Source organism: Arvicola amphibius, chromosome 10 (assembly GCF_903992535.2).
Source record: "Arvicola amphibius chromosome 10, mArvAmp1.2, whole genome shotgun sequence".
Lineage (NCBI taxonomy): Eukaryota > Metazoa > Chordata > Mammalia > Rodentia > Cricetidae > Arvicola > Arvicola amphibius.
In genome coordinates, this window is record NC_052056.1 from 7602112 (window position 1) to 7623085 (window position 20974).

At 47.9% G+C, this 20974-nt stretch overlaps 1 protein-coding gene and 1 long non-coding RNA gene across 2 annotated transcripts; both read left to right on the forward strand.

Annotated features, from left to right (window-relative positions):
* The first annotated feature begins 276 nt into the window (after positions 1–276).
* LOC119825403 lies at positions 277–2410 on the forward strand. Its single transcript, XR_005287212.1, has 3 exons — positions 277–1042; positions 1784–1952; positions 2275–2410. It is a non-coding gene; the product is annotated as an uncharacterized LOC119825403 (long non-coding RNA).
* Positions 2411–4697: 2287 nt separating this feature from the next.
* Mis18a (MIS18 kinetochore protein A) lies at positions 4698–11005 on the forward strand. The gene is made up of 5 exons (XM_038345606.1): positions 4698–5007; positions 7548–7614; positions 8952–9074; positions 10086–10182; positions 10904–11005. Exons 1-5 carry the CDS (start codon positions 4698–4700, stop codon positions 10976–10978), a joined length of 672 nt encoding a protein of 223 aa, XP_038201534.1. The 3' UTR covers positions 10979–11005.
* Positions 11006–20974: the final 9969 nt, after the last annotated feature.

Sequence of the window (20974 nt, forward strand, 5' to 3'; positions counted from 1 at the left end):
ACTTTGCTGACTAACCCATTTTCCCAGTCCCAAGAAATCAGCGTTATGAGTTCCACTTGTCTCTAAAGTATGACATGGTTGCCGGCTGTGTGTGTATGACCTGAAATCTTGTGTTTTTCCTTGGGTACACCTTAAGAGTTAGGGTGTCTCATGGCCTACACTCATTTCTCCAGAAATTTGCCTATGCCATAAAGCACCCCAACTCTTAGTGTATACCAGCAAGATTTGGGGGTAGGGATGGGGGCTCAGGGGTGAAGAAGAGGTTTTCAGGAACTCTTGGCCTTTCCTAGAAGCCATCAAGTTTCTGTAAGTAACTGTCTATGCTGAATTTAGCAGGTCAGGTGGAGGGAGGGCGGGCTTCACACTCACATTGCAGGTGTTTTAGGCTGAGGAGTTGGAGATTTTACCTCTCCACCCTCTCGCTCTCCTTCCTTCATTGCCAACAGAGCACAATTTGATTAGATTAGTTTGAAAATTCGGCTTCTGTCTAATGGTTTACCAGCTGTTAAGGTGAACTAAGTGGTGTGACAGTATTCTAGATTTTAAAAAGAACATCTTAAACATATTTACGTATTAAACAACTCCTCCCACCTTTTGGCATTAGAGGAAGCTAATCTCCCACAAGGACAACTCTGAGATAAGGATGGCTTACTTACTCTAACAAATGCCTCCCGGGCTTTGACGGCTATTCTTTCGGTTTAAAATCTTAAAATATGGAGGTTACACTATTCTTTTCCCTGGGGAAAGGGAGCAGCTTCCCTAGAGGGCGAGGGGTGTGCTCAGTAGTTATCAGTCCAGGCTCTCATAAATCTCTGCCAGCTTTTTCATCCTTAGAAAGAGAAGCATCAATTAAGACGTGTGGGTTGTTCAGCCCCATTGTATTGCGGTTTTGAGGAAAACTACATCCTCTCCTGGCTTGTTTTTAACCTTCACGAGGAACAAGGATTGGTCCAGGACTGGGAAATGGTGATTCCACTCATCAAATAGAAGAGAGAAGAAACCTTATTTAAAGAACGTCCTGCCTCTGAGGACTTTTAAGAAGGTGAGACATAGTCCTGATTTCCACCTGGAACACAGATATAAATATCGTGCCCCCCAGTCCCCCACCCCCGATTATCATCCAGTTGGTTGTATCCCCTAAGAAGGGCTCTTTATGGTGACAGAGGTCCTTGGGGGCTGAGAATACAGTGTGTAATTCTGGTGCCAGTTGGTCAGGGAAGGCAGCCTTGGGTACCATTTGGATCCCCACCCCCAACACACATCTAAATGGTCTTTGAATGCGGCCACAATCAAGCCTGTCTACCAGAGAAGTCAGCCACCGCCTCTGGGGACCTGCAATCATACCTTATTGTCATTCTGGTGTGCAAGTGTTAGGAAGCGCATGCAATTAAAATCAGCGCGATTGTAATCAACAGTTATTAATTTCTCATTTTCCTCAGCTGCCGGCGCACTTTTGCGAATCCCTAGTTCAGGGTGGTGAGGTGACTCTGAGGTTGGAGGTGCCAGCAACAAGCCTGAGGTCAATCCCAGGAAGAAAAGAACTGACTCCTAGGTGTCCTCTGACCTCCAACATTTGCATACCCCCCTTAGATAAATGTAAATAAAATCCGTCCACAGTTCTTCCAGCAAAATGGTCAAGGCCTCAACTATTCATTGCTTCTTGAAGTTTCTTCTTTCTGTCTCCCTGCTCTCTTTCCTTCTCTTTCCCTCCCACGCCATCGAGTTCGGCAAAACATGGGTTCTAGAGTGTTTGGTGATGAATACTATTTCCTGTCTCCACCAGCGATCTTGCAACTCTGAAGGAAATTCCTGGAAAGAGGCAGAGATCACAAAGGCCAATTGAGGGACCAGAACTCCGATGACGTGCAACGTTTGGAATGCTGTTAAATTCAGAGTCCAGTTATTTTGGGTTATCTTTAGTTCCCTTAGATGGTCATCTATTGCCCTACCCTGTACGTGGTAACTGTTATTCTTTTGGCCCTTTAAGGGGCAAGCCACGCCCACTCCTGGCGGTGACCCCTGACCTCTCGCCGCCATATTGGATCTCTCTCTTCCTGTCTTCTCTTGGCTCCTGCTTGAGTGCGTCTGTCTCTCCCTCCCTCCCTCCCTCCCTCCCTCCCTCCCTCCCTCCCTCCCTCCCTCCCTCCCTCCCTCCCTCCCTCCCTCCCTCCCTCCCTCCCTCCCTCCTCTCTCTCCCCCCTTCTTCCTTTCCCCTCCATAACCCCCTGAATAAATATTCAACATGTTGTGTCTGTCCATGTTTCTGTCTCCTAGCTGCCTGCCCCCATCCCCGCCGTGAGCTGCTCCTCCGGACCCGCTAGCACCTCCTGCCGGACCCACCGGGCTCACACCTGCGGCTTGGGTGGCTCTCCTGGGAACCCGCGAGTCTCTCTGCCTTGGGACTGGCTGCTCCCAGAACCCGCTGCCTGCCCGCTGCCCGCCTGGGACCCCATTTTTTAAAAAAACGACAGTAACTATTTTGATATGTACAAACAGATCCCTAGCTTCCAACCCAAATGCTAAGAATATGGACAGATAGCACTGGAGTCTCGGGCAGAGGGTTCCCATTGCTCAGATGGCACTGCAGTCTCCCGCAGAGGGTTCCCACTGCTCAGATGGCACTGCAGTCTCCCGCAGAGGGTTCCCACTGCTCAGATGGCACTGCAGTCTCCCGCAGACGGTTCCCATTGCTCAGATGGCACTGCAGTCTCCCGCAGACGGTTCCCATTGCCTGCCTTCCTGCCGTACCTTCCAGTGTATTTGAAAAGCTGGCTGGTTTATGGTATTCTTTGTTCTGTTACCTTATTTTTAAGTCTCAGGAGGTGAAGTGCATATATCCTGAAATAACAGGTCTTGGCCTACCTCAGGCTGGACCACAGGAGGATTTCTGGCAGTTAAATGAGAGCCAGCATTCCTCAGGAACTTGTGGAACAGGTTCCAAGAGGAGTCATCCCCTGCCTCTCTGGCAGAAGGAACATACAGCTCTCCATTGACAAATGCCAGTGGTTGCATATAAAAACCCATGCTGGTTTTGGTTCCTAGCGTCCCTGTTCACAAGTAGCGGTCATACACTTCAAACCCCCAACTCTAGCATCTTGGTCCTTCTCACCTCCTCCTCTACCTCAAATTCCCAGACCTGTCCCAGCTCAGAGGCTTCCCTTTCCCCAGACACCCGTTCATTCTCTAATGACAAGGTTCCCCCTCCCCCATCTCATCATCTCTACTATTCTTGCCTTCTATTCTCCCTTGCAGACAGCGCTGGCCATGGCCAGCATCTTTTTCTCTCTACTCTGGAACTCTTTCAGATGCCTCTGGACATTTTCTCCTTCTTAACTACAGTAAAAACCACCCTCTTTCATGGTCAAATGGGCCATTTTGGTGGTTTCTCTTCTGTGCCCCCTCACATACTATTAATGCCGCATTGGGACATGGAATCCAAGTTCTTGGGCCATGGCCACTCCTAGTTGGCTCCATAATAAACTCTGTTGGCGCTTTGAGGTGAGAGCTGTGTTTCTTACAAGATATATTTGCTGAGAATGAAGGACTGACTTACTGGGATATCCCCTACCATAGCATTTTTAGTATTGACCATAGGATCCCTTAAGTCTGAGGCAAACAATCGTCCATTGAATTCCAAAGATACTACCCAACTTCCACTACTCATGTGGGTGTTGTTGCTCAGGTAACACAGACAGTGTAGGGCAGGGTCACTCTACAAAAGCGGTAGGGAAAAAAGATAATTCGCTGGGTTGAAAAACCCTATATTCGGCCGGGCCGTGGTGGCGCACGCCTTTAATCCCAGCACTCGGGAGGCAGAGGCAGGCGGATCTCTGAGTTCGAGGCCAGCCTGGTCTACAAGAGCTAGCTCCAGGACAGGCTCTAGAAACTACAGGGAAACCCTGTCTCGAAAAACAAAAAACAAAAACAAAAAAACCCCGAAAAACCCTATATTCTTTGAAGCATTTTTCTTCTACTTGGAAGCTAATTAACACAGGCATGGCATCCTCACAGATATTCCATTGTTTGGTCTTCATTAATAGCCCAGGGGTTACTGATCATTTAATATGGGAAGAATCACTCAAAGGCTGGCCTGTAATCCCAGCATTTGGGAGACTGAAGCAGGAGGGTCACTTTGGCTGGGCTACATAATGAAGTCCAGGGCAGCATGAACAACACACCAGCTTCAAAAAACAAACAAAAAGTTAAAGTCATATTTAGAGAAGGCAAAAATGTTTCCTGGCGTGTTCCCACCTTGTGGAGGGGCTAGGTCAACCTCAAGACTTTGGATTCAAAACCTTTTGCTAGTGGACAGAGACACTAAAATAGGAAGTAAAATTTGGTTTTGCTTTTCGAGAGAGGACTTCTTAAACTAGCTCTGTAGACTAGGCTGGCCTCGAACTCAGAGATCTTCCTGTCTCTGCTGTGCTGGGATAAAAGGCGAGAGCCACCACCGCCGGGCTCTGCTAACCCCGCACGGACGTGTCCACTCGTGCTCACGGTGGGGAAGGACTAGGTGAGCTCGTTAGAGACAGAGACTAGCGGAGCACAGCTCGCGCCAGCTCGACAACGAGCATGCGCATTAGCTGCTGTCGGTTCCTCAAGCCCCACCCCTAGCGCGCAGCCCCGCCTCTTGGTCCTCGCGCGTGCGCAGCTGCGCATTTCCCGTGGGCCTCTGGGGCGCGGCGGATTTGTAATCAATGGCGGGTCCGTGCTCTCTGGGTTGCCACCCTGCTTCTTGTGCAGGCAATCGCCAGGACAGGTGGAGCGACTCTTCGCTTCTGGAGAAGCGGCTGTCAGAGTGCTCGATCCGCCACCAGCTGCTTCAGCAGTGGGCGAGCATGTCGAGCGCGGTCGCGTCGGAAGCGGAGCCGGAGCGGTGCGAGAAGGCCGCCGCGGCGGCCGGGGACTACCCGCTAGTGTTCCTGTGCGCGCGCTGTCGCCGGCCGCTGGGCGACTCTCTCACCTGGGTGACCAGCCAGGAGGACAAGAGCTGCATCCTTCTAAGCTGTCAGTTCTGGCTCGGGCCGGTAGCGTCGTCTCCGGCGGGAGGGCTGGAGGTGGGGGGGTGAGCTAACGGGAAGGAGGGGAGTCCTGTCCGTGGCTCACGAGGGACCGGTCCAGAAGGGCCTCGGTTGAGCATCGTCATGGACATTATTCAGAAACAAGTGACCAAGCGTTTCAGGGCAGTGTCAAGATTTTCCAGATCTGATGGGCTCCGTTAGCTTATGGCCCTTACAGCTTCAAGTGTTAAAACCATACAGCTGCTGGGGGTGGGGTGGGGAAGATTGTGGGCCGCCATCGACTTAGCTAAATGTCCTTGGCTAACTATCCGACAGCTTGTGCCTCAGTTGTCTCTTCTCCAAAATGTGGGATAATACATGGGACAACGGGATGACTAAGTGAGTAGGAGATTTCTTTAGGAGTGATCCACCCTGTTAGCCTCTTTGATAGAAGTTTAGCATTGCCACCGTTAATTTGATATTTATTTATTTATTTATTTATTTATCTGTTTGTTTATTTATTTATTATGCATGCAATATTCTGTCTGTGTGCATACCTGCAGGCCAGAAGAGGGCACCAGACCTCATTACAGATGGTTGTGAGCCACCATGTGATTGCTGAGAATTGAACTCAGGACCTTTGGAAGAGCAGGCAATGCTCTTAACCTCTGAGCAATCTCTCCAGGGCCTGCCACCGTTAATTTGGACAGCCTAAAATTGGGTTGAGATTTTTGATATAGTGTAATAATGGGTTTATTTTGTTTATGGGTTTTAAAGAAATAACGTTAAGACTTTCGTTTTTTCCATTTTTTAATAGCTTTTCTATCTTGCTTTATGTATGTATTAATACTGTTAGGTTTTAGAATATAACCTGTGTAAACTAGGTGAGTTTATTTATCCCCATATTAATAATTCTTTGAGTCTTTTATAAAGTTTCCCATAGTGATCCACTGGAATTACCCCCTTTGCATTTAAACAATGCAGAAGGGTGTAAAAGTTTCAAAAAAGATTAATTTTAGATTAAATTCTAGTAATTGTTACTAATTAATTTTCAGATTAATTTCTGTTCCCTCTTGCCCCAGTTGGAGTGTTTTATTTAGCTTTGTTCACGTTTATGACATTTACAATTCTTAAGGTTTTTTGTTTTGTTTCGAAATGGGGGTCTTGCTGTGTTTCCCAGAATGGTTTTGAACTACTGCTCCTACGTCAGCTTTCTAAGTAGTGAGGATTATAGGTGTAATTCTGGCTCAACACTTATATTTTATTTACAGCCAGAACATGCTGATTTAGCTTTCTTGGTATATTTATAAACTCATTTCTCAACCCCAGTAATTGTATTAACATATAAAAAAATAGGGACTGGAGAGATGGCTCAGGGTCGAGACTTGCAGAGGACCAGGGTGCAGTTCCCAGCACTGGCAGGCTGGTTTACGACTGTTGCTAACTCCAGTTACAGGGGTCTGGTGCCACCACACACGGACAGCGCTTGCTGCGCATACATATGTGCAGGCAGGCAAAACACGCAAAATCGAATTAATAAAAATGAAAAGAAATTGTAACTTTCCCATTCCCGAATCGCTTGTTTAGTTCTCACCAGTGTCTTTCCAGTCCCCAAGGAAATGTTAAGTTTGGGGGCTGGAAAACCTTTATCTATAGATGCTAACTTGGGTCCTAACCCCCACCCCACCCCGTGCGCCGCTCCAGGGGACCCAAAGGATCCCAGGCCTGTGTTGCCAAAGTCCAACTAAATGCAAGCTTCAGAAAGATCCGGGAGGTGAAGAATGGGGGTCTATCTGATGAGTGGACCCGGGACAGAGGAGAGGCAGGACGGGCTTTCCTGGACCAGGCAAGGAAGGAAGGGAAGGAAGCTAGCCAGCTCTGCTACAGCAGTTGTCCTGCGGGAGGGGGTGCTGGTGTTTCCAGGGTGGAGTAGATTGGTGAGGCACAGCTGACACCAGAGCTGTAAAAACCAAAATAGACTCATGGACTCCATCTTGGCTTCCAACTGGAGCAACTTAATATGTGGGTGTGGGGGTCACCAGGGCAAACTGTGGAAGGGGTGACGTGGAGGCATTGACTAAAGGGTGCTGCTTCTTCATTTCCCTCTGGGGGTGTTTTGTACTGCTTCTCTGGCCCAGCTGTGAGGTGCCCAAGCACAAGATGTCTGGTGGCCGTGGACCTGCTCAGTTCCTTTTAGAGAGAGGAGCTGTGTGCTGCAGTACAGGGACAACCATCTTCCTTGGTCTCTGTCCAGTTTCACTCCACCTAGCATGCGGTTCTCCACCATTGATGTCCCTGGCAATTTTGTTCACTTCATGAGTACTGTGAGTTTTCAGAGGCTATGAACTAGTTCTTATTCCACCTTCTCTTCCCAGAAGCCCGTACCTTTAGTGCTGAACCATGTATATGCCCTGGCAACACCAGTGTTTGGGTCCTTTTTTTCCCCTAGTGCTCCGAGTTCTAAAATAAAAGTTAAAGTTGAGTTAAAAGTTCCCTGTCCTCAGGTGTATTGTAACAGACCACGCTAACCAAGTGTTGCTCTTCCAGGTGTGTCCTCTAATGTGTCTGTGGATAAAGAACAGAAACTGTCCAAGTGCAAAGGTGAAGACGGTTGGTAAGTAAGGTGTTTATGTGAATATGATGTAGAGAAAACATTTAAGGAAAAGTCTTCCACGATTCTGTGAGATTGTTTGGGATGTAGCTTTTCATGGTAATTGAACACATAAAAGAAGTTAATATCCACTATTCAGTGGTGACAGCCCTGATAGGAAAGTGGAAGTTTCTAAAGGTGTACCTGACACTGGCTTTAAGGCTTTGGGTTTGGTGCTGAAGAGAATGGAAAGTAAACGTAGAGCATCTGAAAATCTCCAAGCCTGAGGAGCCTTGTTCAGTGCTTGCTGCCTTTTCCATGTCCTGGCACAGATAGGATGCACATCCATCTGTACAGACAGACTGGCTCTGCCATAAACAACCAGTCCCAACCACAGACACAGCAACCCTCGGTTCTGTGTGGCCACTGCTAGGACTGAGGGGACAGAGCCCTTGTCGTGGCTGTCATCTAGTGGCTGCAAGTGCTATCTTAAACTGAATGGGAAATCCTGCCTTTTGTAATTGCTACACCACATAGGAACTGTATCTTGCTGAGGCATAGAAACTAACTTTAGGTAGTACCCAGAGAAGCAAAAGGTGATACTGACATTAAAGCTTTAATAATGCTAGAATACCTTATTCAGATAAAGTATAATTCAGTGATATAGAAACTCAAGGAAAGTTGTATCGATATTGGGAAAGATGATATGTAGGTTTGACAGGTTATGTTGCAGGTGGATAATGTACTGCTTAGAAATCTCACTTTTATTTTTTAGATTTATTTATCCTTATTTTATATGTATGAGTGCTTTGTATTTATGTATATGTGTTCACCATACATATGACATCATACAGTCAGGATGAGCCTGCTTGTAGTGGCGCTTGCTTGTCACCCCAGCACTTGCCATGGGAAGATGGGGCAGGGTGACACCTGCCAAAAGTTTGAAGTTGGGGTGGGCTACATAGTAAGACCTGTCTCCAAAGCACAAACCCAAAACCACAACAAACAGAAAGCCACAAAAGGAAAACAACAACACGAAGACAGCTCCTTTTCACCTGAAGCAACTCAGGGCTTATGGAGCTTGATTTAATTTTTATTTCTTTAAATTGTGTGTGTGTGTGTGTGTGTGTGTCTGTCTGTCTGTCTGTCTGTCTGTCTGTCTGTCTGTGTCTATGGTGGTCGGGACAACTCTCCTTTCACCATATGGGTTCTGGGGATTGAGTCAGGTGGTCTTGCTTGGCAACAAGCACCTTTACCTGCTGAGCCGTCTAGCCAGCCCTCAGCACGTGGGTTTTAGCAAGGAGGACTTTCATCATAGGCATTCTGCTTTCTCCCTGAGCAGTGTCTTTTCCTTACTGCAGCATTCTTGAGACTCTGCACTGCACAGGCTGCTCCTTGAACCTCGGCTATGTGTACAAATGCACGCCCAAGAGCCTAGACTACAAGAGGGACTTGTTCTGCCTCAGCGTGAAAGCCATTGAAAGGTAGGCTTCATAGATACGTGGCTGCCTCGTGATTGATTTCTCACGGTTGAAAAAAATGAAATTAGTATGAGAACAACAGAACTAAATCAACACTGTGGGTTCAAGTATATTTTTGAGGAATAATTTCTGACAGTCACCCCCTCCCTGACACACACTTTGTGTCTAATTTATTTGGTATTGGGAAAGTCAGACACTAAATGAGAGGCAAAAATGTGAGAAATTTTTTTGAAGTAAATATTGATTGAGTTTTTTGATTATTTTTTAATTTTTGATTTTGGTTTTTTGAGATAAGATTTCTCTGTTTACCCCTGGCTGCCCTGGAACTTGGTTTGTAGACCAGGCTGGCCTCAAGCTCAGAGATCCATCTGTCTCTGCCTCCCAAGTGCTGGGATTGCAGGTGTGTGCCACCACCGGTTTCAGAACACACTCTTAGCTGACTTCAAAGTCATGGTCCCCTGCTTCTGCTTCCCAGATGCTGGGATCATGTGAATGCCTGGCAAGATGCTTTGAAGCAGTTGTGTGGACCAGTGAGTACTGCCCCCCACTTTCTTATCCCCATTGTTAACCTCTCAGATCAGCCTTCCCAGCCTTCCTTGTGCCGGGACCCTTTACAGTTCCTCATATCATAGTGACCCCAACCATGAAATTATTCCATTACTACGTCCTAACTGTAGCTTTGTTACTGTCATGAATGGCAGTGTAAATATCGGATATATAACCCCTTGAAAAAAATCGTTGCGCTCCCAAAGGGGGACCCATAGGTTGAGAACTGCTGCCTTCAGCGATCATGGAAGAAGGGTTGGGGAGTGCAGGGTGTAGAAAACCCTTGTCCAGAGCCCAGCACGGTGTGGACCAGGTGTGGTGGGCTCACTGGAATCTTGGCACTTGGAGGTGAAGGCAGGAGGATTGAGCATCAAGCTATGTAGAGAATTGGCCTTGGGACCACATCTCAGTTACACTTTAGGGTCCTCTGAGAAGCAGATGGTTAACCTCTGCGGTACCACATCTCAGTTACACCTTAGGGTCCTCTGAGAAGCAGATCGTGCCGCAAGACAAGGAGCTGTTCAGTCTGGAGAGCAGAGTGGAAATAGAGACGTCTATAAAGCAGGTAATTTTGCTCTAAATTTATACCTTTGTTTGAACAATTTCCTGCAGTGGCCAAATGACCCCTCCACTTGACCCTGTGATGTCATCTGTTTTGCTTTTAGCCCTTCGCAGTGAGAAAGTGCTCATCGTCCGTTAGGGAGTTGAGCTGTGAGCTAAGGCTGTCAGCAGAACACTGAACACATTCCATGCTGAGCTCAGTACTCATTCTAACCCAGACCTGTAACCTTGAGCAAAACAATATTTCAATTGTTGAAATGGTTTTTTATGTGTCTGTGTGTCTCTGTGCTTTGCCTGCATGTATGCATGTGCCATGTGCTTGCTTGGTGCTTGTGGAGGCTGAAAGAGGCTGTTGAATCCCCTGTCAGGTTTCAGGGTTGAACCAAAATGATCAGGCTCAGCAGCAGCAGGTACCTTTGCCTGCTCAGCCACCTTGTGGCCCTAAATGGATTGGCTTGCCTGGTATTCTGCTCAATGCTGAATACTAACGTTCCTTGAAACTGACAGTATGGGGAATTCATGTGTAGCTGTAGATTGTGGGTTGGGTTGCAAATAAAGCTAATGAAATTATGATTCTGTTTTATTCAAGCTAGACTCACTTCTCTAAGGAATTTGTTAGGCCTAACATCTTAATGTCTTGCATAGCATTTATGAGTTAACGATTAAACTGTGAGGAATTAATCATACTCACATTTGTGTTTCTTCATGCTCTTTCAATTTGGTAGATGGAAGATGTTCTGAGAGCCTTGGAGACAAAGCTATGGGAGGTTGAATCAAAACTGACCGCTGCTGGCCGCTGACCATAGCTGAGCTGTGTTCCATATCCCACCCTGCCCCACCCTTGTTCCTAATATATGGTCAGACTCTATGTATTTTAGAGGAAAGAGGTAACTGTTACCGGATTTGAATTTTAAAGCCGGTTTATGATATATGCTGGAATGAGGGGTTTTTTTGTGTGTGAGTTTTTATTTTTCTTTTAAATTCATTGTATGTGTGCATTTTTTTATCTTTTAAAACTTTGTGACTTTTAATACTTTGTATATTTATGACTGAGTTGTAAGAAAATCACTCATCTCTGGGGTAAGATTTTAGTGGAATGTGTTAGATTTGGATTTTCTATAATGTAAAACTTTTATGAGGAACATGTGTTCTTTTTATAATAAGGAAGAGAATAAAGATTTAAAAGTGCTTGAAGGTTCATTTGTTTGTTTACAAACTAAACTGATATTTAAGTGAGACAAAAAAAAAATTCCATGGCCATGAACTCTACGTACTGACTGAGCATGCACTGTGGTCCGCCTGGCCTAGCCCCTCTTCTAGGTGCGGCAGGTGAGGCTTGTCTCAGCACCCTGTAGGGCTGACTCACCCAGCTTCTATCAGCCGTTCTTGGAGCCTTCTGAGAATGCTAGAGTTACAGCAGGTGTAACTGAGGGTGTGCCCCTGGTGCCTGGAAGGCTTTGGGGCCATTTCAGACCCAACAATGACAGAAAGCATGAACTACTTTTAGTGGTTTTATTTGACAATTGAATATATGCATCAAACAGAAGATGGGCCATGGAAGGGCCTGTGGAACGCAGGCGTTCGCATTTGAAATGCTCAGAAATACCTGAGCTGCTGGGTAAACCACTGGCAGCTTGAAGTTGGGCAGAAAGGGGTGTTGTGGTTATTACACTAGAGAAATCAGCAAGTACAGAAAAAAAAAAAATATCAGGTTTTCCCCCTCCCTTCCGAGCTGGTTTCCTAGCACTGTAGTCTATTTTAATCTTGCTCCATCCTGTTTAACTTAACATTTAGAAGAAAATACTTCAACACACAAAAGACCATTCTTAACATCTTGTTCATTAAGTAAAAAAAATGAAAGTGTCTTACGACCATAGGATTATAGCTGCATTCTTCATTTCTTCCAGAGAAAAAGCAAAATACTTGAAAACAAACAACTTGGAGTCTTCCGTAGTTGCTGTCATATACATCATTCTTATTCTCCGCGAATAAGGAAACTGGTCAGCGTCTGCGTCCACAGGCGGAGGAAATACTTGCTCTCCCTGCCGAGCTGTGGGCGGACAGATAATTTCCACTCCGTCTAAGCACACGTGTGGACACCCAGTCTTTGTAGTGACGCCCCTTTCCCTCTGTGTGTGTGTGCTCGTGCACGTGTGTGTGGAGGCTGGAGGTTGGTGTCCCGTGCCTTCTGACACTAAACCTGGAGTTTGACAACTTGGCAAGACTAGCCGGCCGTGAGCCCAGAGAACCTTCCACCTCCGCCTCTCAGGGCAGCGGTCCTGCTTAGGTCACGAGGTCTTCACCCCCAGAGCGCCTTGCCAGCCCACCCTGCTGATTGCCCCTGTGCTGCTTTGCAGCTGGCTGACGGGGCTTTCCTCGTAGGTGCCTGAGCCTCACACCTGCTTCTCTGTAGATCTCACTTGTCCGCTTTGAAGCCCAGCATCCTCCTCCTAGGACTGCAGGCCGCTCAGCCGCGGTGGTCATCATTCCTCCATCAGTGAATCCCTGGCGTCCCTATCTTGCTATCGTATTTTAGGTTGCGGGAATTGTTCCTTCAGGAATTAAGATTTCTCCAACCCTGCCTGAGAGCCCTATACACTGATCGGAGGCATTAATAATGATGTTTAAGTGAAGAAAGCAGTTTTTATCCTGTCTACTTGCTCATCAGTTACAAGGATAAATGGCACCATCTGTAAAAAGCTAAGCCTAGAAAAACAGTTGTTTAAATTCCTCTTAATATTTTAGGATTAACATATAAGAATAAAAAGAATCAGCCCCAAATGGAGTGATAGTGTAGGACTTAGCATTGAACGTGAGCTGTAAGGAGGAATTCAGGGGAACTCACCGAACTCCTCATTTGCATGTGTAATTATCCACCTGTGATCATTGTCCTGTTGTCTGTTCTGTCTTTCTCCTCCCACACAAGTTAAAAATACTTTGTATTCAAAATTGTTTTTTTCTAACCAAATACAATGAATTCTTAGAATTGGAGATAAAAATATGACAATTTGAGACAGGACTGACTGCAGCGGGTGCTCACTGAGTGAGTGAGACAGGACTCTGACCGCAGTGGGTATGTAAATCTCAAGAGGGAATTTGGAGGTGAATAGGCCAGAGATCATCCTACTGCACTTAGTGCCAGGAGAACCAGTCATAGCCTTGTTCATGTAGATCCCACAGGGTACAGATATAGCCAGCCTGAAATGTTGCCCCTTCCATAGAAAGACTCCCCGTGTTAGGTGATGGACATTGCTCCCCACAAGGACTCCTCCCCCCCCCCCCAGAAGGATGATCTCAGCAGGGCTGTTGAGTTTGCAGGAGGAAGTGGTCCCCGGGTCTCAGCATTGACTAGGAATCATACCACCCCCACAACCTTCCCTGGTCTGAGAGGACAGGAGCTTAATGCCATCCTGGGGCGTGCAATCCCAGAAAGACGAGGCCCAAGCGGAGCTGTGCTGAGTGACATCTCCATGGCAGTGGTTTCAGAAACCCAGACTCCAGGCTTTTCCTGCAGTGGTCCTTATCACCTTCGCGACTGGCTAGTGAGCTGGGGGCTGCACCGTCTGCTTTACCTCTTCCATGAACAGTTAGTGTCACTTAGGCGAAGCTAGATTTTTTTTCCTTCCTGAATCAGACCACAAGGGGGCGCATTTCACCACATAAATATCCACCATGTCTGGCTGCTCTCTAGAACCCGGACAAACCAGAGGCTGCTGGAATCTCTTCCCACTAACCAGGCATATCAGAAGATTCTCAGTTAAGCAGCACAACCAGGGGTCCCCCAGCCCCCCATCAGATTACTAACAGTGTTTCAGCTCATCCCTAAAACTTTCCTCCTACGTCCCCGCAAGCAGTCTCCCTGAGACTCAGATTGCACATGGGAAGTTAATTATGGTTTCTCTTTCACTTGCTTCCTATGCTTCCGTGACTCAGGTTCATTACTAAACCCCCTTCCTGAATGCTGACTCCCTAATACCTGTGTCTGCCAGCTCCATTTGCCAATTGAGAGGTGTGGCTTTTGGGGAGATACACTTTAATCACCCCACCAAAATGCTTGACTTGAGGGACTTCTCAAGAGTCCTCCCTGTTTGTCTCCATGTTACTAGTTTCTTTGGAAGGCCTAGGAAATGGTACTGTTAACAGAACAAGGCGTCCAAAGTACCTTCAGCCAGTCCATTTTCCAAAACGTAAGTAGATGAAGGCAGCTCGAGTTGGCCCCTCTCTCTGCAGCTTCCGTAGCTATGAATCTAAAGAACCACAGGTCAGAACTATGGGAGGTGCTGGGAACGGAGCTCAGCTGGTAAATGCTTGCCCAAGCTTGAGGATCGGAGTTCAATCCCTCGGACCCACATCAAGGCTGGCCAGGGTTCTGAGTGCCTGTCGTCCTAGCTCTGGGGAGGTAGAGGCAGGAGGATCTCTAGGACTCAATGGCTGGCCCTTCTAGCCTAATTGGTGAGCCTCAGGTCCCAATGAGACCCTGTCTTAAAAACAAGGAGGATGGCTTTGAGGAATAACACCCAAGGTTGAACTCTGGCGTCCATGGTGCCTGTAGTTGTGCATGCATGCGTGCACACACTGTCCATGTCCCACAAATACTTGAAAAAAATTATAGCTGTAGATTTCTTCATTGTTAGTTCCTACATAATAGCATATAACGTGATTTGCATAGCGTTTACATTGTATTAGGAATGAAAAGGAATTGGGAAGTAATTTAAAGCATGTGCAGATGTGCCTCGGTTATGTACAAAATATAGCGCCGTTTGTAGAAGGGCCTGTGGGTACCAAGGAAGGACTGTGTTTTATGTTTCCTGAACACGTTTGCATTCGTGTGTTACATTATGTCCAACATAACAGCAGAGGCAAAGGTGGTTCTGTCTGGCAATGGCACAGCCACACAGAGGACCCGGAGCTCTGCATCTGGGTCCCGCCATGGCTCTAACAGATGGCCTCTTGTTTCTCAGCCTTGGTCTCCTCAACTGTGTGATGAGGAATTGGATTAAAATGACCTTCAAAGTTCCCTTTCAAATTCACTTTAAAAAAATGGAAGAATGCTATGTTAATTTTTTGTTAAGTATTTATTTTTTGTGTGTCTGTGTGTGGGGGGGGAGTGTACGTTACAGCGCACGTGTGGAGGTCAGAGGACACTACATGCACGTGTGGAGGTCAGAGGACACTACACGCACGTGTGGAGGTCAGAGGACATTACCGGACGTGTGGAGGTTAGAGGACACTACACGCATGTGTGGAGGTCAGAGGACACTACTGGACGTATGGAGGCCAGAGGCCAGCTTGAGGAGTCGCTTCTCTCCATGTGGGTCCTAGCTGTCAAATCTTGCTGGTCAGGCTTGTCACCAAGCTCCTGTACCCCTTGCCTGCGTTCTGACCCCTTCTGTATTTGTTTTAATTAGGTAAAGGTATGAGTGTCACTGATTTGAAAGCCTGGACTCTGAAATCCAAATCTTTCCAAGACTGATGTAACCCCATGAGGGGAAAATTCCACAGCCAGTCTCCTCTGCTGGGTCTCAGTGAAAAACCCCCGAAGCTAGGATTATTCTGTGCCTTTCCCTCTGCGCGACCCATGGAAGAGGTGTATAGAAGCAGGGTTGCTTTTCTGCTCGCTCTCTGCTCCCATCCCCATTTATTTTATTTTTAAAATAAATTTTCATTTTATTATGCAAATATTTCAAAATCTAAACATATTTGAAATATCAGACCTTTTTTTTCCCCAAGCATTTCGGATAGAGGGCACTCAGCCGATGCTGATTTGAAATGGACCGTGCTTGGGCAGGTAGAGGTTCCCAGGCAGTGCCAGAGTCCTGGTGGACATTGGTCATATCCTGCCTATTAGAGCAGGAGACCAGAAAAGAGGTTCGGAATAGAAGTGCCGCCCACGCGGCTGCTGCGGCGTGGCAGCTGTAGCTGGCTGGCAGGTGGCGGGTCTTGAAGATATTTTTGAATCGGCTCGTGGAATTCTGAACAGAATTCAAACGTGGGCACGTGAGTGCTTTGTTTCACCGCATCTCTGGCCCCCGACATTTCTTCCACCATCGCGACTGTCAGGACACCCTAGCGGTTTCTCTTGTCATAACTTGCTTTGTTAAAGAGAGCTATCTTGCTGTAGTCATTTCACGGGCTCAAGTTCCCCTGTCCTCTCCCCTCCATCACTGTGTCCCCCAACAAAGCCATAATAACCAAGTCAAACTGAATTAGTCAGCATTGGCTGTCAGCCCTGGAGCAGGACCCGCAAAGTCTCGTGATGCCAGCCTGCTGGGCACCGTCTCCAAGGCAACAGCGGCGCTCTCTCTCTCTCTCTCTCTCTCTCTCTCTCTCTCTCTCTCTCTCTCTCTCTCTCTCTCTCTCTCTCTCTCTCTCTCTCTCTCTCTCTCTCTCTCTCTCTCTCCTCTCGGAAGGGAAGCCTAGAAGAATCTGGTCCTGATGCGGTCCTTCGGAGAGTCAGTGTGGGGGAGACAGTCTGTGAATGAGGACACTGGCTGCTTTGTTCTCTTCTCCTCGCTAAGGATATGTCTCATTCACATTAATTTCTCTCTCTGAAATCATCCTTTGGATTGAACTGTTTGTGATGGGCGTTAAAAGCACATTCAGAATGCACCCAGACACTAGTCTGAAATGCCCTGATTCATTGCCTACTTTAAAAAGCAAAAGATTCAGAATTCTCTCAGGAAAAGCCCAGATGAGATTAGCATGAGCCAAGACACATATAATAAAGTGTGCAAGTCCTGGTCCCCAAGCCCAAGGCCTCCCCTGCAATGCTCTTTATGCCCATAGGACTATAAAGTTTATTGTCCAAACCAGTACACATTGCATGGTGGAAGAGGAAACTTCATAATTAAGCAACGTAACAGACACACACTCCCTGCCATCCAGGTGTTTATCCCCCTCCCCCCCACCACCAGTGGGAACTCCTTTGAACAAATGCTCTCTCAGCCAGTGTGGTTAGAAGACTTCTGAGTTCAAGTGATAAAAGGCTCTCCTCCCAGCTGTGGAATACGATCTAGTCAGAGGTCTGGAACAGAGAGAGGCGCCCCAGCAACTCTGAGGATCAAACAGACTGAAGGGAAAAGGCTCTGTGGTGCAGGATCCCAGGAAGGAGGGCTGGTCGAGCTGCCTGGCTCAGCGGAACTGCCATTCTGTCTAGTAGAAAAGTTTTGCCTTATATCTGAGCAGGGCCGCATGAAGCAATGCCACCACAATAAACAAGACAAAAAATTTTCTGCTGATGAAAAATTTTTCCTAAGCGTTTGCTGAAGGTAGACACCAGCCAGCTGGGAAACGTGTTTAGTCTCGAACAATGATGCTAAGAGAAACTGGAAAGACTGTATATATTAGTCAGGTTCTCTAGAGGAAAGGAACTGATTATACATACATACATATATATATATATATACATATGGATTTATTAGGATAGCTTATGGCTATGGTCCAGATAGTCAATGACTGTCTACAGAAGATTCAGGAACCCCGTAGTTGTTCCTGAAGGAGTAGGCCCTAATGCCAGTGAAGGAATGGACTTGCCGGTAAGAATGAAAGAAAGCAGGCAAAGAGCACAAGCCTCCTTCTTCCATGTCTTTATACAGGTTGCCAACAGGAGGTGTGGCCAGATTAAAGGTGGATCTTCCCACCTCAAGAGATCCAGATTAAAAATGAGTTAAGAAAAAAAAATCCCTTGCAGGCGCACCCAGGTTTAGTTAGTTCCAGATGCAGTGGAGTTGCCGGCTGAGACTTGTCTTCGCAGCGTGTTTCCAGCCTATCATGTATACTCATCTCCGATGTAGATGTGCACTTTCTCTTTGACCATAGGCTTCCTGATAAAGTAATCTGTACTTGGCTGAGTCCGAATGGGAAGGAGGGGATCCAGGTCTAGCTTGGAGCTCCCTATCACACGCGGAGTCCTGGGTCAATGCCCAGCACAACATAAGCCCAGCGTGCTGGTGGATGCCTGCAACCCAAGTATTAGGGAGGAAGAGAAAGGAGAAGCAGAAGTCCAGGTCCCCCTCAGCTACACAATGGGGTGGCCTGGGATACATGAGACCCTGCCTGAGAGCAAACAGCATGCCGGTCCAGGTAATGGAGACGTAGCATTATCTGTACCTTTAACCAGGAATGGCCACTAACAGAGTTAGTAGTTAACAGAGTTAACAGAGTTAGCCTCGCTGTGGCTTACACATTTTAGACAGTTATAAAAGGCAGCTGCCAGCATATTCTGTATTGTGTTATGGACAGTTCTCCATCTCATTAGATATACACATGTATCTGTCTGTGGCTGACAATGGCATTTCAGGGCGTTGAATAGTTCTAGAAGCTGAGCTCCCAGCATCAGGTTTGTGGTTCTTCCCAAACCCTCTCTGCCATAAACGGTGATGCCACGCACGTACGGGCAGTCTGGGCTGCATGAGTGTGGAGGGTCCCCAACATTCTCACTCTGGTTCTGTGTATGGCCCACTGGCGGGATGGACACACAATAAAAGGCCAAGAGAGACATGCTCCTGTCTCATTCAGACGCACTCGCAAGCCTGGCTCTAACCTCTGTTTAGTTTCTTGACTCGCCACCTTACAGCAATTAGAGGAAATGGAGTCTGTTCTTCTTTGAACTGACTACTGAAGGGGTTAGAGACGGAAAAACGACTTGTTTATAAAGTTAGAAAGCGACTTGTTTCTAGAAGGGTTTGTTATTTTCTTTTCAAAATGATGTTAATAATTCTACTAAAATCAGCCTCTTTCCAGATTCTTTATTTTCTCTCTCTTGTAATCAGTAAGTGATTGGGGAAGGCAGGGTGCCTGACTGGGCCCCTCTAGGGAGAAGCTATTAGAAAGGTTTGGGTCTGGTCAGGCTGCTTGTCCGCCTTCTGAACTGTCACAAATGGAAGTCAGGGGAGCAATGGCTTGCAAAAGTCCCCTTGGTGGAGGTGGCAGTGAGCTTGCTGTGCTGTGTGGTGGGTGGCCCGCTGGTTCTCCTTCCTTTCCACACCCCTGGGGGAGGCTGTGCTCCGGGCAGCTCTCGGCCCTCAGTATGTGTCAGGTCTGATGCTCTCCAGCCCTAGGGACAAAGGCCAGCTTGCTGTCAAGATAAGAACAGCCGTTGGAAGGGGAGTCTGGGAAAGAATTCCGATGAAGAATCCTGGGAATTCCAGCCTCACATGGGAGAGGGTTGGAGGGGGTGATATGAATGAAGAAATTGGCAGTCGGTACTGAATCCCATGAGCCAGCTGTGTAGCTGGAACCGCACGTACTCCGGTACCTGTGTCTTCTCAGCGCAGAGGGAAAACCATGGGGGGAAACCACAGACCACACACAAAGGGGCCTGGAGTTTTTCTTCCCCTCACAGACTACCAATGTCTAACCTGAGAGTTAGGTCATGCTGGGATATCCCGACTCCAGTGCCGGTGGGAAGAGCATGCCGGACCCCCTCTCCAGTGCCCATGGGAAGGGCGCGCTGGGGCACCCCTCTCCAATGCCCATGGGAAGGTCATGGTAGGCACTCCCTCTCCAGTGCCCGTGGGAAGAATATACTGGGGCACCCCCTCTCCAGTGCCCATGGGAAGGTCATGGTGGGGCACCCCGACTCCAGTGCCGGTGGGAAGGTCATGGTGGGGCACCCCGACTCCAGTGCCGGTGGGAAGGTCATGGTGGGGCACCCCGACTCCAGTGCCGGTGGGAAGGTCATGGTGGGGCACCCCGACTCCAGTGCCGGTGGGAAGGTCATGGTGGGGCACCCCGACTCCAGTGCCGGTGGGAAGGTCATGGTGGGGCACCCCCCTCTCCAGTGCCCATTGGAAGGTCATGATGGGGCACCCCTTCTCCAGTGCCCGTGGGAAGGTCATGCTGGGGTACCCCATCTCCAGTGCTTGTGGGAAGAGCATGGTGGGCCCTCCTCTCCAGTGCCTGTGGGAAGAACATACTGGGGCACCCCCTCTCCAGTGACCATGGGAAGGGCACCCTGGGGCACCCCCTCTCCAATGCCCATGGGAAGGTCATGCTGGGGTACCCCCTCTCCAGTGCCGTGGGAAGGTCATGCTGGGGTACCCCCTCTCCAGTGCCCGTGGGAATGACCTCAGTACACAGACTGTGAGAGGTTCTGAGGGAACCCTTTCTGCTGAGCCCAGACATCCAGCCCACGTAGAGGATGCTATACCCTTACCAAATGCAGAAACGGATAGCTTTGAGTCCAGAGAGAGGACGCTGCCATGATCCACACCACTCTTGGGAGACCTGGCGCCACCAGCCCACCGCTTGATGGAGTGTAGGAATTTCACAACCCTGTGGTTCCCTAAATAAAATAATATCTCTTCCTATCCATGTGGTAAAGTATTTTGGGTTAGAAGGAAGTAGAAACCCAAGTTAACAGAGAAAAGAATTTTTGAGTTTTTCTACAAGGTAAAACATGTTTTCCTTTCCTGTCTGGGCTCCCAAACATTGAGCTCACGTGTCAGGGAGATGGTTGGGGGAGGGAGGTAAAGACACTGCAAGCCTGGTGACCTGAATTTGCTCCCCAGAACCCACGTAAAGGTGGAAAGAGAATGAACTTCAAGATTGAGCTCAGCGAGAGGAAGCTGACTTGGACTGACGGAATGAGGACGTCTTCCTGGCCACGGCAAGCCGGCATTTGAAGAGGTGGAAACATGGCCACCCTCCTGGAGCAGAGACCTTAGGAGAGCCTTCCGTCCAATGGCTCCCTTGCAATTATCTAAAGTTCTTGATTGATTATCTGTTTGTGACATAATACGGACTGAGCACCAAACTATCAATGCAGATGGGTGGTGGCGGCGCACGCCTTTAAT